General features: G+C 46.4%; 1 protein-coding gene across 1 annotated transcript in view; it reads right to left on the bottom strand.

The window, feature by feature from the left end:
• TAOK1 (TAO kinase 1) overlaps positions 1-13,091 on the bottom strand; it is a 959,977-nt gene that overhangs the window by 412,940 nt on the left and 533,946 nt on the right. Inside the window, exon 9 of the mRNA XM_069226237.1 lies at positions 1,997-2,090. Coding sequence (XP_069082338.1) covers positions 1,997-2,090 — 94 coding nt within the window. The remainder of the gene's footprint in view (positions 1-1,996; positions 2,091-13,091) is intronic.

Here is a 13,091-nt window from a genome sequence, read left to right as displayed (position 1 = left end):
GTCACTGATGTGGCGGAGTACCGGTCTACTAACTCTAAATCAGCACGAGAGACGCACTTTATCCAAATCAGTACTGAACCTACTTCTCATGGAACAGTCCATCCCGATCCTTGGGCATCTTACCTATTCACCATGCAGCCAGTGCTTTTTATTTGGTAAATTTGAGAATCCCAAACCCCAAATGTCACAGGCTAAGCTACTCCCCTTGTTGGTATATTGTGAGCATTTACTTTTGACTCAATGTTTTGATATGATTGAGTCTAATAAGCAGAAAGGGGAAGAGTAGTAATCATCTTAGCGTTGTTGCAAGGTTATGTGCTGACTGAGCCTCACCACGTTAGACAAGAGTGTAGTACACATTTGTGTTGGTGCAAACTGGGGAAAGAGCAGTTCCCTGTCGCATGATGTTGCAAGGGGTGTACACAGCAGTGTGCAATAATGGTGAAAATGAAAAGCCTGTTCACGAGGCTGCAGGGGGTAATACTTTGTTGTGTGTGCAACTGGAAAAGAGGAACACCCAGTTGCATGAAAATGCATGAGAGAGTAACCTGAGGGGTGTGTGGATGTACCCTATTGTGAGAGAAAACGTGAGGAAGTTTATTAGTAGGTGGTGGTGTGGCAAGCAGCCACAAGTTCTGCTTGTGTGTGCTTTGGGACATGCCATCATTCTGTAAAAATGTGAATATTTGTCAGGAGTGTGGTACTGGAGGTAGAGGACGTTTGAAATTGTTTGTGGTGAATTTTATTCAGCTGCATGTAAAGGAGTTGGCCAGTGCTATGTTTAACAAAGCTCTGTTGTGTTGTGAGTACTTCTTAACCTGTTGATGTTGTCTGGTGTCGATGGCTTGGATTGCTGGCCTGTTCTAATGTTTGTTTATGGTGTTAATAATTTCAGTATACCTCCATTGGATGCTTTAATTACAGTGTTCAGAAGACGTCCAAATATTTCCGGTGCAGATTCTAGAAAACATGGTAGTGAGCGCAGATTAAATGCTTTCTTCAGCCTGGCTCTTGGTCATACTGGTCTAGCCAACTAGTGTGAATGGGTTTTGGGGGCATTTGGAATGCTGGGCTGCACTTTTGTGTATGATTGTGTGGTGGAGTGTGTTATTCCGGGTTGTGTGTTGCCTGTGAGCTAGCGGAGTTAAGGTCCATTGAAATGTGACATTTTATTGGAGAGCAATAACCAAATGTTCTACTTGTATTATCTGCATTGCTCCCAAACAACAATCAAAGATACAACACATTAGATAGAACATATTACATATCCAACATAGCTCAAATATGCAAAAACATGGATCTAAACAAAGGACCTGAAATGCATGCAAACAGATTGCAAACAGTGAGTGCAAACTGCGCACCAACCTTTGAGACCAGTCTGTCATTTTGCATTTCAGCAATACGGCCTATGAATCTTGTATTAATTGGTCATATCGCAAAATGACCATTCAGAAAGTTTCACAAAACAGGTTGCCAAATGATTATCTATTAGGTAGGTCACTTATTTGTTGTCCACAACCCACATGCCCTGAAAATTGCTGTCTTTAATGATTTACTCAATTCATTGGGGGCAGGAGGGGGGGCAACAACGACAGGTGCAAATTGAGTTAATGACAATGAGTTGCAATTTCAGGGCAGTCAGAGAAAAATCCAATGAAGGAAAAAAATCTCTGAAAAAAAACTCAGAGGTGGTCCCATCTACATGACATGGAGTAGAATTCTAAAGTATTATAGTTGCTAGAGGTAATGGAGCTCAATGTGCTCTCTCCCCATAGGTGTAAGTTTGGGTCTTTCATGATATTTAAGGGGTTTCTTTTTCAAGCAGTTTCTAACACAATTTAATTGCACTACTATGGAAGAATTACTGTAGGACTTCAAAATCCACAAGGAGGAATGATTCAAATAGCTAAATCTGTTACAATGCTGCATAATGTAACATAACTACTGTCTCTACTGTTTTGTCGACATGGCAACATTCTTAAAAAGGCATACTCACCATTCATTACTCTGCAGCGTAGGGGAATCATTTTGTGCTATGTGGTATAAGGCACTCATTGCATTCATGTTAAACAATGGAGGCTTTCTCTCAGCTGCATAAGATTAACAGAAGAGTAAATTAACTTCTAACAAATTCATTTACAATTCGATCTACAAGTTCATGCTTTACAAGTTAAGGTAGCCAGCGAAACATGACAACCTAAGTTAAATATCATGATAACCATTTATGACATCCCTCTCCCAATTTTGTAATGCCCAGCAAGCCAGACACGAAATGGTTCTTCCTCCTTCTCCTCCTAAAATGAAACCGCTAGCACTTCTCCATCCTTCTTGCCTCCGAACCCATCAAAACTTTTGAGTGGGTAATTTTTAGTCACATCGTCTAGGTTTACAGCCTGAAAGCTCTAGAGTCTTTCTGTTACTATCCTCATCTACCCCCCTACCATTCAAAGAACTGTTTTCGTCATATGCCCAAGTTTTGCTCTAAATGACCCTTGCACATGCCACCATTGCACTTTCGACATGCTCCTTACAGGTCAGATAGATCAACTAGTTACAATGCAAGTTAGCTCAAGTGAAAGGGTCCCTCACCTTCCCAGTTCAGCTCCACACAGGCATCAATACAAAAAAAAAAACCATCTAATAGTGCCTTCACAAGAGACCCTGTTTGCCCTAAGGCAACTGCTTCCTTTCCACTATCAGAATGTCTACAAGCAAGATCATTGCAATCACACTTAATTTAGAGAACACTGCTTAGCAATGTCATCTTACAAGCATCTTGTAGACCCTGCATGTGAGACCTGCGTGGGGGGTTCTTCCTTTACAGAACTGGTGGTCTCACACACATAATAGTGCCATGCTTCATCATTTGACCGCCTATAACCACCCAGATGGGACAGTGGCGCGAGGGCAGACTCAACCTCACAGATTTCTACGTCCAGAGGGAGTGCTCAGATTAGATTTTTCTGGATAATGTAGGGATCCAGTTATTACACTAAAATTACCTACCATATCACCACTGTGTATCACTTTTAATTATGGTGTCTGGTAAGATTAAAAGCAGATGGACAGTTGTTAAGAGTGTGATGACTCTTACTGTCACTCTCAACGTCAAGGACAACATGTTTCTGCCCTCATACTAGGCCTTAACAGGTCCGGGCATTCTTCAGGGCCTGAGATCCCTTTTAAAACACTATGCGGAGGGGAACCTAACCTTCTGGTTAGAAAACACATATAAGTCCTGCATACCTGAAGATTATTCAAGCTGGTGTAGAGCCTAGTCGAGTATGGACAATCATGTCCCGAAAACGTTTTGCTTTCTTGAACACTTGTTTGTAATAGTTGATAAAAAGGAAGACCACCAGATATTAATATTTTCCAATCCTCCTTGATTATTTTTTGAACTACATTAGAAATAGGGTTAAAAGTAGTTACACAGATCAGTCTGTCTTCTTTTGGTTTTGGAAAGCATGCCAGTAGCTGTTCCCTATGATTGCTATGTGCCCTCTTATCTGCTCTCCTGGTAAGGTAGCCAGGGTATTTTTTGTCAGACAGTTTTAGTCAATTTTTTGCATGTCTCTTATAGTAAGTTAAGTTGGAGCAGTTCCACCTCAGACGTAAGAACTGGCCAAGTGGTAAGTTCTATTTTAGGGCTCGTGGGTGGAAGCTGTCGAACTGAAGTAAACTGTTCTTGTCAGTTGGTTTATAGAACACTTGTGTTTCCAACACCCCGTTTGCATGTAAAAGCACCCTGCGGGGCCCCCGGCATAATCTATATGATTGGCGGGTCCCCACGTGTGCGCGCCACCTAGGCGGGCTGATGGGACCACATCTCTTATCAGCCCCTGCAAGGCAGACTAGCGCCTAGACGCAGCTGTGACGTGTCCACAGAGATGTGCTAACTGCATCACACGGACGCAAGGATAAGGGGCCCACCACCCGTGCTCACTGCACACAGCGGCTGGGTGGTGGTCAAATAGGTGAATCAGAGTGATGCTGCCTTTGATGAATTAAGTGCAATCCTTCCCGTTCTTCTCCCGTTTCCTCCCCTCTCTTGAGGGTGGGGGGGGCCAAAGGAGGGGACTGGCACTCCAGTACCAGACCTATGTGTGGGGTAATTTTGATTAGACCACGAATCTGGGAGGCACAAGATCGCCTCCCCATCATTGAGTAACAGAATTACCAGAGTTAAACTGCCCAAGAGGGTCAGGTTTGAAGTCAGGGATACGGAGAAGCTTAAATCGGTTGACCAAGCCGGTCATTTTGGCTTTGGCAGTTTTCTCCTTACTCCTTGTTCCTTCTCTGTCTCTTTTCCATATCTTAACTACGCAGAGTGTGACTACAAGGGGCATCACCCCCACCCCAGAACAGGGGGAAGCGATCCTATAGATGTCGGGTAAGACATTGTATATTCTTCTTATTTTAATGGAATAAGTAGGCTGAGGCGTTACGCCTACTAGAATTGGTGATTGCATGGTCTTGTGTTTGCACCTTGTTTGTAGTGAGGTGGTGTGTGTTTTAGTTTAGATGGGTTCACCAGTAGTTTAAATCATCAGTGCATGCCACCCTCTACAGTTATTTCCATGTGGGACGAGATTCATTGTGGTCTCTTATGGCTATTTTAATTTTTGTCTTTACGTAGGCTCTACAGCAGCTAAAATACTCTTCAGGTAGACCACATTTATATGCGTTTTCTAACAAGAAGGTTAGGTTCCCTTACGCATAGTGTTTTAAATGGGATATTAGGCCCTGAAGGATGCCCAGACCAGTTATGGCCTAGTATGAGGGCAAAAACATGTTGGCCTTGACATATACAGGGACAGTAGAACGAGTTACTTACCTTCGGTAACGACTTTTCTGGTGGATACATTAGCTACCTGTGGATTCCTCACCTAATGAATACTCCCATGGCGCCAGCACTCGACGGAAATCTTCTTCCTAGTCTCTGCACGTCGACGAGGACGTCACTCTAGCCCACGCGACGCCGTCTGACGTCATACAGGGAATAAGAGGTCCTCGACGACGTGACGACGTCAGTACCAACATTTTTTACGTGCATGAGAACAACAACCCAATGCAATGAAAGAGCAAGGCAACATCCCATAAGCTTGTAAAATACACAATATTGAAATGAATAGCTGTAAATTTAATATAACTCTCTCTTTTTTTTTTTTTTTTTCCAAAAACGAACAAATATATGCAAATCACGTATATACACAAAGATATATACATATATATATATATATATATATATACAGATAAATATACACAAGTATCCATATATACAACATCTATTGCAACCTTGAAGACCAAGAGGAGCGCACTCAAGGATTACTTGGTAAGACCAGAAAGGCAACGGGAGGCGGGTGGGACCGTGAGGAATCCACAGGTAGCTAATGTATCCACCAGAAAAGTCGTTACCGAAGGTAAGTAACTCGTTCTTCTGATGGATACAACTACCTGTGGATTCCTCACCTAATGAATAGAGTCCCAAAGCAGTACCACGCCCGGTGGCGGGTGCCTAAATGGTCAAACCAAGAAATCCTGCAGCACTGACCATGCAAAATGGCCATCCCTTCTGACCTCAGAGTCCAAACAGTAATGTTTCGCAAAAGTGTGAAGGGACGACCAAGTTGCGGCCTTGCAGATGTCGACCACAGGAACACCTCTGGCCAAGGCCGAAGTGGCCGACTTAGCTCTGGTGGAATGAGCTCTAATGCCCTCAGGAGGATCCTTCTTTGCCAAAGAGTAACAGATTTTAATGCAAAGAACAACCCACCTGGAGAGTGTTCTCTTGTGGACTGCCTTTCCTCTCCTCTTGCCCACGTACCCGATGAACAGCTGATCCTCCAGCCTGAAATCCTTTGTTCTATCAATAAAGAAGCTCAACGCCCTCTTTGGGTCCAGACGGTGCAGTCTTTCATCCACTTTAGAAGGATGAGGCGGAGGATAGAACGTGGACAAAGTAATTGTCTGAGCCAAATGGAACGGTGAAACAACCTTCGGGAGGAAAGCAGCCTTGGTCCTCAACACCACCTTATCCCCATAAAAAGTTGTATAAGGGGGCTTTACCGATAAGGCCTGCAACTCACTCACTCTCCTTGCAGATGTTATAGATACCAGGAAAACTGTTTTTATAACCAAATACCTTAAGGGGCAAGAATGCATAAGCTCAAAAGGGGACCCCATAAGGAAAGTCAGGACCAAGGACAAATCCCATTGCGGCATAACGAATGGTTTTGGAGGATATTTATTTAGAAGACCTTTCAAGAATCTGATAACAATAGGGGATTTAAATAACGATGGTTGGTCTGGAAGACAAATGAAGGCTGACAAGGCCGACAAATAACCCTTAATGGTAGCCACTGCACAACCTTTCTGCGCTAGAGACAGAGCAAAAGACAAAACGTCAGATAGATGAGCATGTAAGGGATCAATCTGCCTCTCTCCACACCACGCAACAAATTTAGACCACCTATTAGCGTAGATAGATTTAGTGGAGTGTCGCCTGGCCGCTAATATAACATCCACTACATCAGGCGGGAGAGAGAAGGAACTCAGGTTGCCCCGTTCAATCTCCAGGCATGTAGGTGCAGACTCTGGAGGTTGGGGTGTAAAACCTGCCCCTGCGACTGCGAGAGGAGGTCTGCCCTGAAAGGGAGACGGAGCGGAGGGCACATTGAGAGTTGGAGAAGGTCGGAGTACCACACCCTCCTTGGCCAATCCGGAGCTATTAAGATGACTTGGGCCCGGTCTTGGCGAATCTTCCTCAATACTCGAGGAATCAAGGGTATGGGAGGAAACGCGTAAAGCAACTGGCCGCACCAGGTTATTTGAAACGCGTCCCCCAACGCTCCCTGCATCGGATACTGGAGGCTGCAGAATAACGGACAATGCGCGTTCTCCAGAGTGGCAAACAGATCTACCCGAGGAAACCCCCACCTTTGGAAGATCAAACAGGCTTGATCTGGATGGAGACGCCACTCGTGGTCTGCCGAGAATTGGCGACTGAGACTGTCCGCACGTACATTCAAGACCCCGGCCAGATGATTTGCTACCAAGCAAATCTGATGGTCCTTTGCCCAGGACCATAGTCGAAGAGCTTCTCTGCAGAGAAGGTACGACCCTACTCCTCCCTGTTTATGTACCACATCGTGGTAGTATTGTCCGTCAGGACCTGTACCGACTGACCACGAAGGGAAGGGAGGAAGGCCTTGAGAGCCAGACGTACAGCCCGTAACTCTAACAGATTGATATGAAACATCTGTTCCTCTGGAGACCAAAGGCCTTTGATCTCCAGATCCCCCAGATGAGATCCCCACCCTAGAGTGGAAGCATCCGTTATGACCGTGGCCACTGGTGGCGACTGTGCGAACTGCTTTCCTTGTGAAAGATTGTTGCTCGCAATCCACCACTTCAAGTCCACAGCAGCATCTCTGGAGATCTTGACAGCACCTTCTAGATCTCCTTTGTGTTGAGACCACTGCCTTCGGAGGCACCACTGAAGAGCCCTCATGTGCCAGCGAGCATGCGTGACCAACAGAATGCAGGAGGCAAACAGACCGAGCAGACGAAGGACCTTGAGGACTGGAACTACCGCTCCACTTCGAAACATTGGAACCAATTCCTGAATATCTTGAATCCGCTGAGGCGGAGGAAAGGCTCAACTCAATGTTGTATCCAGTACTGCCCCTATGAACAGGAGGCGCTGAGAGGGCTCCAGGTGAGATTTGGGCTCGTTCACCGAAAAGCCCAGGTCGAACAACAACTGAGTCGTTGACTGCAGATGATGCGACACAAGCTCCGGAGACTTGGCTTTGATCAACCAGTCGTCCAAGTAAGGAAATACTGCTATCCCCTTCCTTCTGAGCTCTGCCGCAACCACCGACATCACCTTCGTGAAGACTCGAGGTGCTGAAGTAAGACCAAACGGAAGGACCGCAAACTGATAGTGCTGCGATCCTACCACAAACCGGAGATACTGTGTGACTTGAGTATCGGGATATGAAAGTAAGCATCCTGCAAGTCGACAGACACCATCCAATCTTCCTTGTTCAACGCCAAAAGCACCTGAACTAGGGTCAGCATCTTGAACTTTTCCTGTTTGAGGAACCAATTCAAGATCCTCAGATCCAGGATTGGTCTCAACCGACCATCCTTCTTGGGAATCAGGAAATACTTTGAGTAACAACCTCGACCCCTTTCCTGCTCTGGGACCAACTCCACCGCGCCCTTTGAAAGGACTTGTACCTCCTGTTCTAGCAACAGGAGGTGTTCTTCTGAACAATAAGATGGGCGAGGCGAAATGGGGGGCGGGAACTCCCGAAAGGGAAGGGTGTAGCCTTTTCCCACAATACTGAGAACCCAAGTGTCCGTTGTAATAGTCTTCCACTTGCGGAGAAAATGCCGTAATCTTCCCCCTACAGGAGAGGAGTGAGTGGGAAATGGTGGAAGCCTAAGGCTGCTTTCCCTGCTGCACCCCTCCAGAGGACGAGGAAGAGGCAGAGTGCTGCTGAGAGGCTCCTCTGGTGCGGGCCCTACCTCTCCCTCTAAAAGATCTATAGGGATGCGAAGAGGCAGGTTGCTGGAATCTCCCCCGAAAGGAAGAGGAGGAAGAGCCACGCCCAAATCCACGAAACCTCCTGAAAAATCTGGAAGAGGCAGAGGAAGAAGGAGCTTGGAGCCCTAACGATTTGGCTGTGGCCCTGCTCTCCTTAAATCGCTCCAAGGCCGAATCTGCCTTGGCCCCAAACAGTTTGTCCCCATCAAACGGGAGGTCCAATAGGGTTGACTGCACATCTGCAGAAAACCCCGAATTACGGAGCCAGGCCGGTCTCCTTGCCACCACAGCCGTGCCCATTGCCCTAGCCACCGAGTCGGTCGTGTCCAGCCCAGACTGAATAATCTGGGACGCGGCAGCCTGGGCGTCCGAAACAACATCCAAAAGACCCTGGGGAAGCTCCGTAAATGATGACGAAATGTCATCCATAAGAGCATGGATGTATCTCCCCAGAATGCAAGTTGCGTTGGTGGCCTTCAACGCCAGACTGCAGGATGAAAAAAAATTCTTGGACTGCGCATCCAGCTTTTTCGAGTCCCTGTCTCCAGGCACCGTCGGGAAAGATCCAGGCGCTGATTTTGATGAACAGGAGGCTTGCACCACCAAGCTCTCCGGTGTAGGGTGTCTAGAAAGAAAGCCAGGGTAAGATGGCGCAGCTCGATACCTCCTGGCCACAGCCCTATGAACCGCTGAGGAAGAAACTGGCCTCTTCCACACCTCTAGCATCGGATCAAGCAAAGCCTCATTAAACGGCAAGAGAGGCTCCGCTGCAGCAGAGGCCGGATGTAGCACCTCCGTTAGAAGATTCTGCTTCGCCTCTGCCACCGGCAAAGGCAGGTCCAGAAAGTTAGCTGCCTTCCATACTACAGCGTGAAAGGAAGCCGCCTCCTCCGCATATTCCCCTGGAGACGAAAGATCCCACTCAGGGGAAGTGTCCAGCCCACTGGCTGTATCCAGACCATGCAGTCCATCACCAGAGTCCTCCAGTTCTCCTTCCTCCAGGACTCGTTGGTACTCCTGCTCTTCCAATAGACGAAGAGCCCGTCTCCTCGAATGTAGCCTCTGCTCGATACGCGGAGTCGACATGGCCTCCGCCGAAGTCGAAGATCGGCGCCGATCCCCAGAAGCAACCGACGCCGCGTCCGGCGCCACAGGCAACTTCGACGCCGATGAAAGAGCAGGACGAAGAAAACTTGGAGCAGATGGACCCACCGGAGTCACAGGACGAAATCCCGATGTCGACGGGATGGAAATCTCAGGGGCCAATCCCTCTGAAGCCACCGGCGCCGACACCGGCGCCGAGCCCACGTTCCCAAAAGGGAGAAGGGGCATAAAGGGTGCCGGCCGTAGAGGCGCAGGATCACCCAATGAAAAGGCCAAAGGACCAGCCGGAGCACCCCCTGGAGCCATCTGTTGGAAGATGGTATACATCGCATTTAGGAATGCGGTACTATCGGCTCCAGAGGTGGGAAAAGCCGGATACTGGGGTGCCTGTATCGAAGGCGACCCCGACCTCGACGTCTGCGACGCCAGAGACAACACAAGAGGCTGCATCACCTCAATCACCGACGCCTGCCCAGGTGAAGTCGGTGATGCCGGAGAGGGCAACGGCGTCGACGGATGCGGCGTGACCGTGGAACTGACCTCCCAAGTCCTCCGGCGCCGATCCGAAGGCGACCTGGAATGTGTCTCCTTGCTTGAACGGCGCCGTGAATCTCTACGGCGCCAGGAGTCTCGATGACGCCGATGCCTTGGCGAAGAAGGCTTCTTGTGATGCTTTTCTTTCTTCGACTTCGCCATAAACAACTTAGCCTCACGTTCCTTGAGGGCCTTCGGATTCATGTGCTGGCATGAATCGCAAGTTGAGACGTCGTGGTCGGAGCTCAAACACCAAAGGCAGTCGGAGTGAGGATCTGTAACTGACATCTTGCCCCCACATTCTCGATAAGGCTTGAAACCCGACTTTCTCTGCGACATTATTACTGCAGAAAAGGACTACGCAGCAAAAATACACTGTAACCACAAAAGTAACAGTTGCTCCCTCGAAGATAACCGTTTCGAATGCACGGAAAAAAGGGAACTGACGTCGGCACGTCGTCGAGGACCTCTTATTGCCTGTATGACGTCAGACGGCGTCGCGTGGGCTAGAGTGACGTCCTCGTCGACGTGCAGAGACTAGGAAGAAGATTTCCGTCGAGTGCTGGCGCCATGGGAGTATTCATTAGGTGAGGAATCCAAAGGTAGTTGTATCCATCAGAAAGAGTCATTACACTCTAACAACTGTCCATCTTTGTGCTTTTAATCTTACCAACAGACACCATACTTAAAAGTGATACACACTGTTGATGTGGTAGGTAATTTTAGCGTAAGAACTGGATCCTTGCATTATCCAGAAAGATCAAATATGAGCACTCCCTCGAGACACAGAAGTCCATGAGGTTGAGTTCGCCCAGGCGGCACTGTCCTATCTGGGTGGGTATAGGTGGTCAAATGATGAAGCATGACACTATCGGTAAAGGAAGAACCCCCACACACAGGTCTCACCTGCAGGGTCTACAAGAACCTGTAAAAGACCCCATACCTTTTGTGTGTATAGCCAAAATATTACTAAACAAACCTGAAAAACCTACAGATCCCTCATCTCTAGACACTTGTACTAATGCCATAAAACAAATCAGTGCTAGACATCCCAATCAGAGGACCAAGCTTTGTCACTAAATATACCCTGTGAACTAGGATGTGCTGTTTTGAAAATTTGACTCAAATAATTAATTTGCATTTCAAGATGTTGAGTATTTAAAGGAGGGAAAAAAAAAAACGTATGACAGTACAGACTGGGTCACTTTGACTACGGATAAAGCTTAATTCAACTATAGATTTTATATTTACAAACGAAGAAACCGTTAGCCACTATTTAACAGAAGAAAAGAATCTCAGAAAGTCGGGAACTTGGTGATGCAGTGCCCATGTAAGCATATACAACTCCTACAAAAGAAAAACACGATCCAATCCTTTTCTCTAACAATGTCAAATGGAGCACATTCAAACTATTCACATTAGAAAATGGGAACACTCAACCTTACTGTCCTGCTTCATCAGAGTACAACAATGGTGCACAGGCCAACAATGGAAGAAAGGCTCAACAATTGATCTCAAAATCCTTCTGGAAAGTAATTAAAATTTGTATACAAGGTATAAGAGTTGAATCAAGTAACTACATTCTGACCAGAATGATTAATAACTGCACAGGGAGCCACATGCCCTGGATCAAGGAATGGCATAAAACCAATACAATGAAAGATATATAGGAATAACAGTGAACCATGTTTACCATCATAAGAATATTCTTACATGACAAGAGAAAGTACAGTGACACTAACCAAGCCTACATCTACCCTGGGCATATTGTCTACCAACAAGGCAACAAGTATGGCCCTACACTGGGGCAGAGGGGCCCAGACACCAGAATGGGGTATGCACTGAAACTATCAGGGAGACTTGACAGCACTGCAAATGAGGGAAGGTACACACCAAAAAAATTATTAAACAAGTTACTTAACTTTAACAATAGTTTTGCAACTTAGGACCATCATAAATTCACATGTTCCACATTACTAAGCCCTAATGTGGACCGGTCCAGCTAAACATACTGGAAAAAAAAGTAGGTGTCGACCACAGGCATTGGAAGGTTGGCTCTTGGTGTCAACTGTAAACCCATAATGTCCCAGAACATTGCCATCTTTAGATTCGATTTCTATTGACTGATGTCTGAATCTGGGATATTAATTTTATTTATTCTGCAGTTATTTATCTCTACTTTGTTCATGTGCTACAGTCTTCTACCACAGAGATGGGAAGGTTTTGTGTCAATCTGAAAGAGACCTAAATAGCTAAACTATTCTCATAAGACCAGTGTAGGAAGCTGGCTCTCTATATGGTGCACTAAAAAGAAGTACACCCTACAGAAAGTCCAGTGGATCCCCAATTGGTTGAAGAAACAAAAGTAGATAGGACTAATGCTCTGTTTTGTGATGTGGGCAAGCAGTTACGCTTATAAGAGGGGAGTGCTAAGCATTTGTTGTACTCACAGAGGAAATAAATGAGACACACTCAATGAATAAATCCGAGACCAATGAAGAAAAATAACACGTCTTTTTATATATAATTTAAACCCAAGAACTTCATAATCAGGTAAGTAGTTTTTCAAGCATAAATACTTTTCCAAAAATTAAACACTGCAATTCTCAGAGCTCTCCAATGTTAATCTATGGAGGAAAATAATGTTCAGCAAACACATGGTTAACAACAACTTTCAGGGAGTTAAGGTAAGTACTGGGCACTGATCAGCACCATACCAGCAGGTAAGTCCGAGCAGCATTGGGGTGGCCGGATGCGAGGGAAGCAGTAAGGCGTCAGAGCCCACTGGTTTCCTATGGGAGTTTGATCCTCACGAAGACAGGCTACAGGCTTTAGCTAGGAAGCCAGTTAGGGACAACAAACAGGTAGGTTGTAGACTGGGGGGTGCTTGGGGATG

This window comes from Pleurodeles waltl, chromosome 3_1 (assembly GCF_031143425.1).
Source record: "Pleurodeles waltl isolate 20211129_DDA chromosome 3_1, aPleWal1.hap1.20221129, whole genome shotgun sequence".
Classification (NCBI taxonomy): domain Eukaryota; kingdom Metazoa; phylum Chordata; class Amphibia; order Caudata; family Salamandridae; genus Pleurodeles; species Pleurodeles waltl.
The sequence above is the reverse complement of the archived record's forward strand: the minus strand, read 5'-3'. Positions and strand labels throughout refer to the sequence as shown.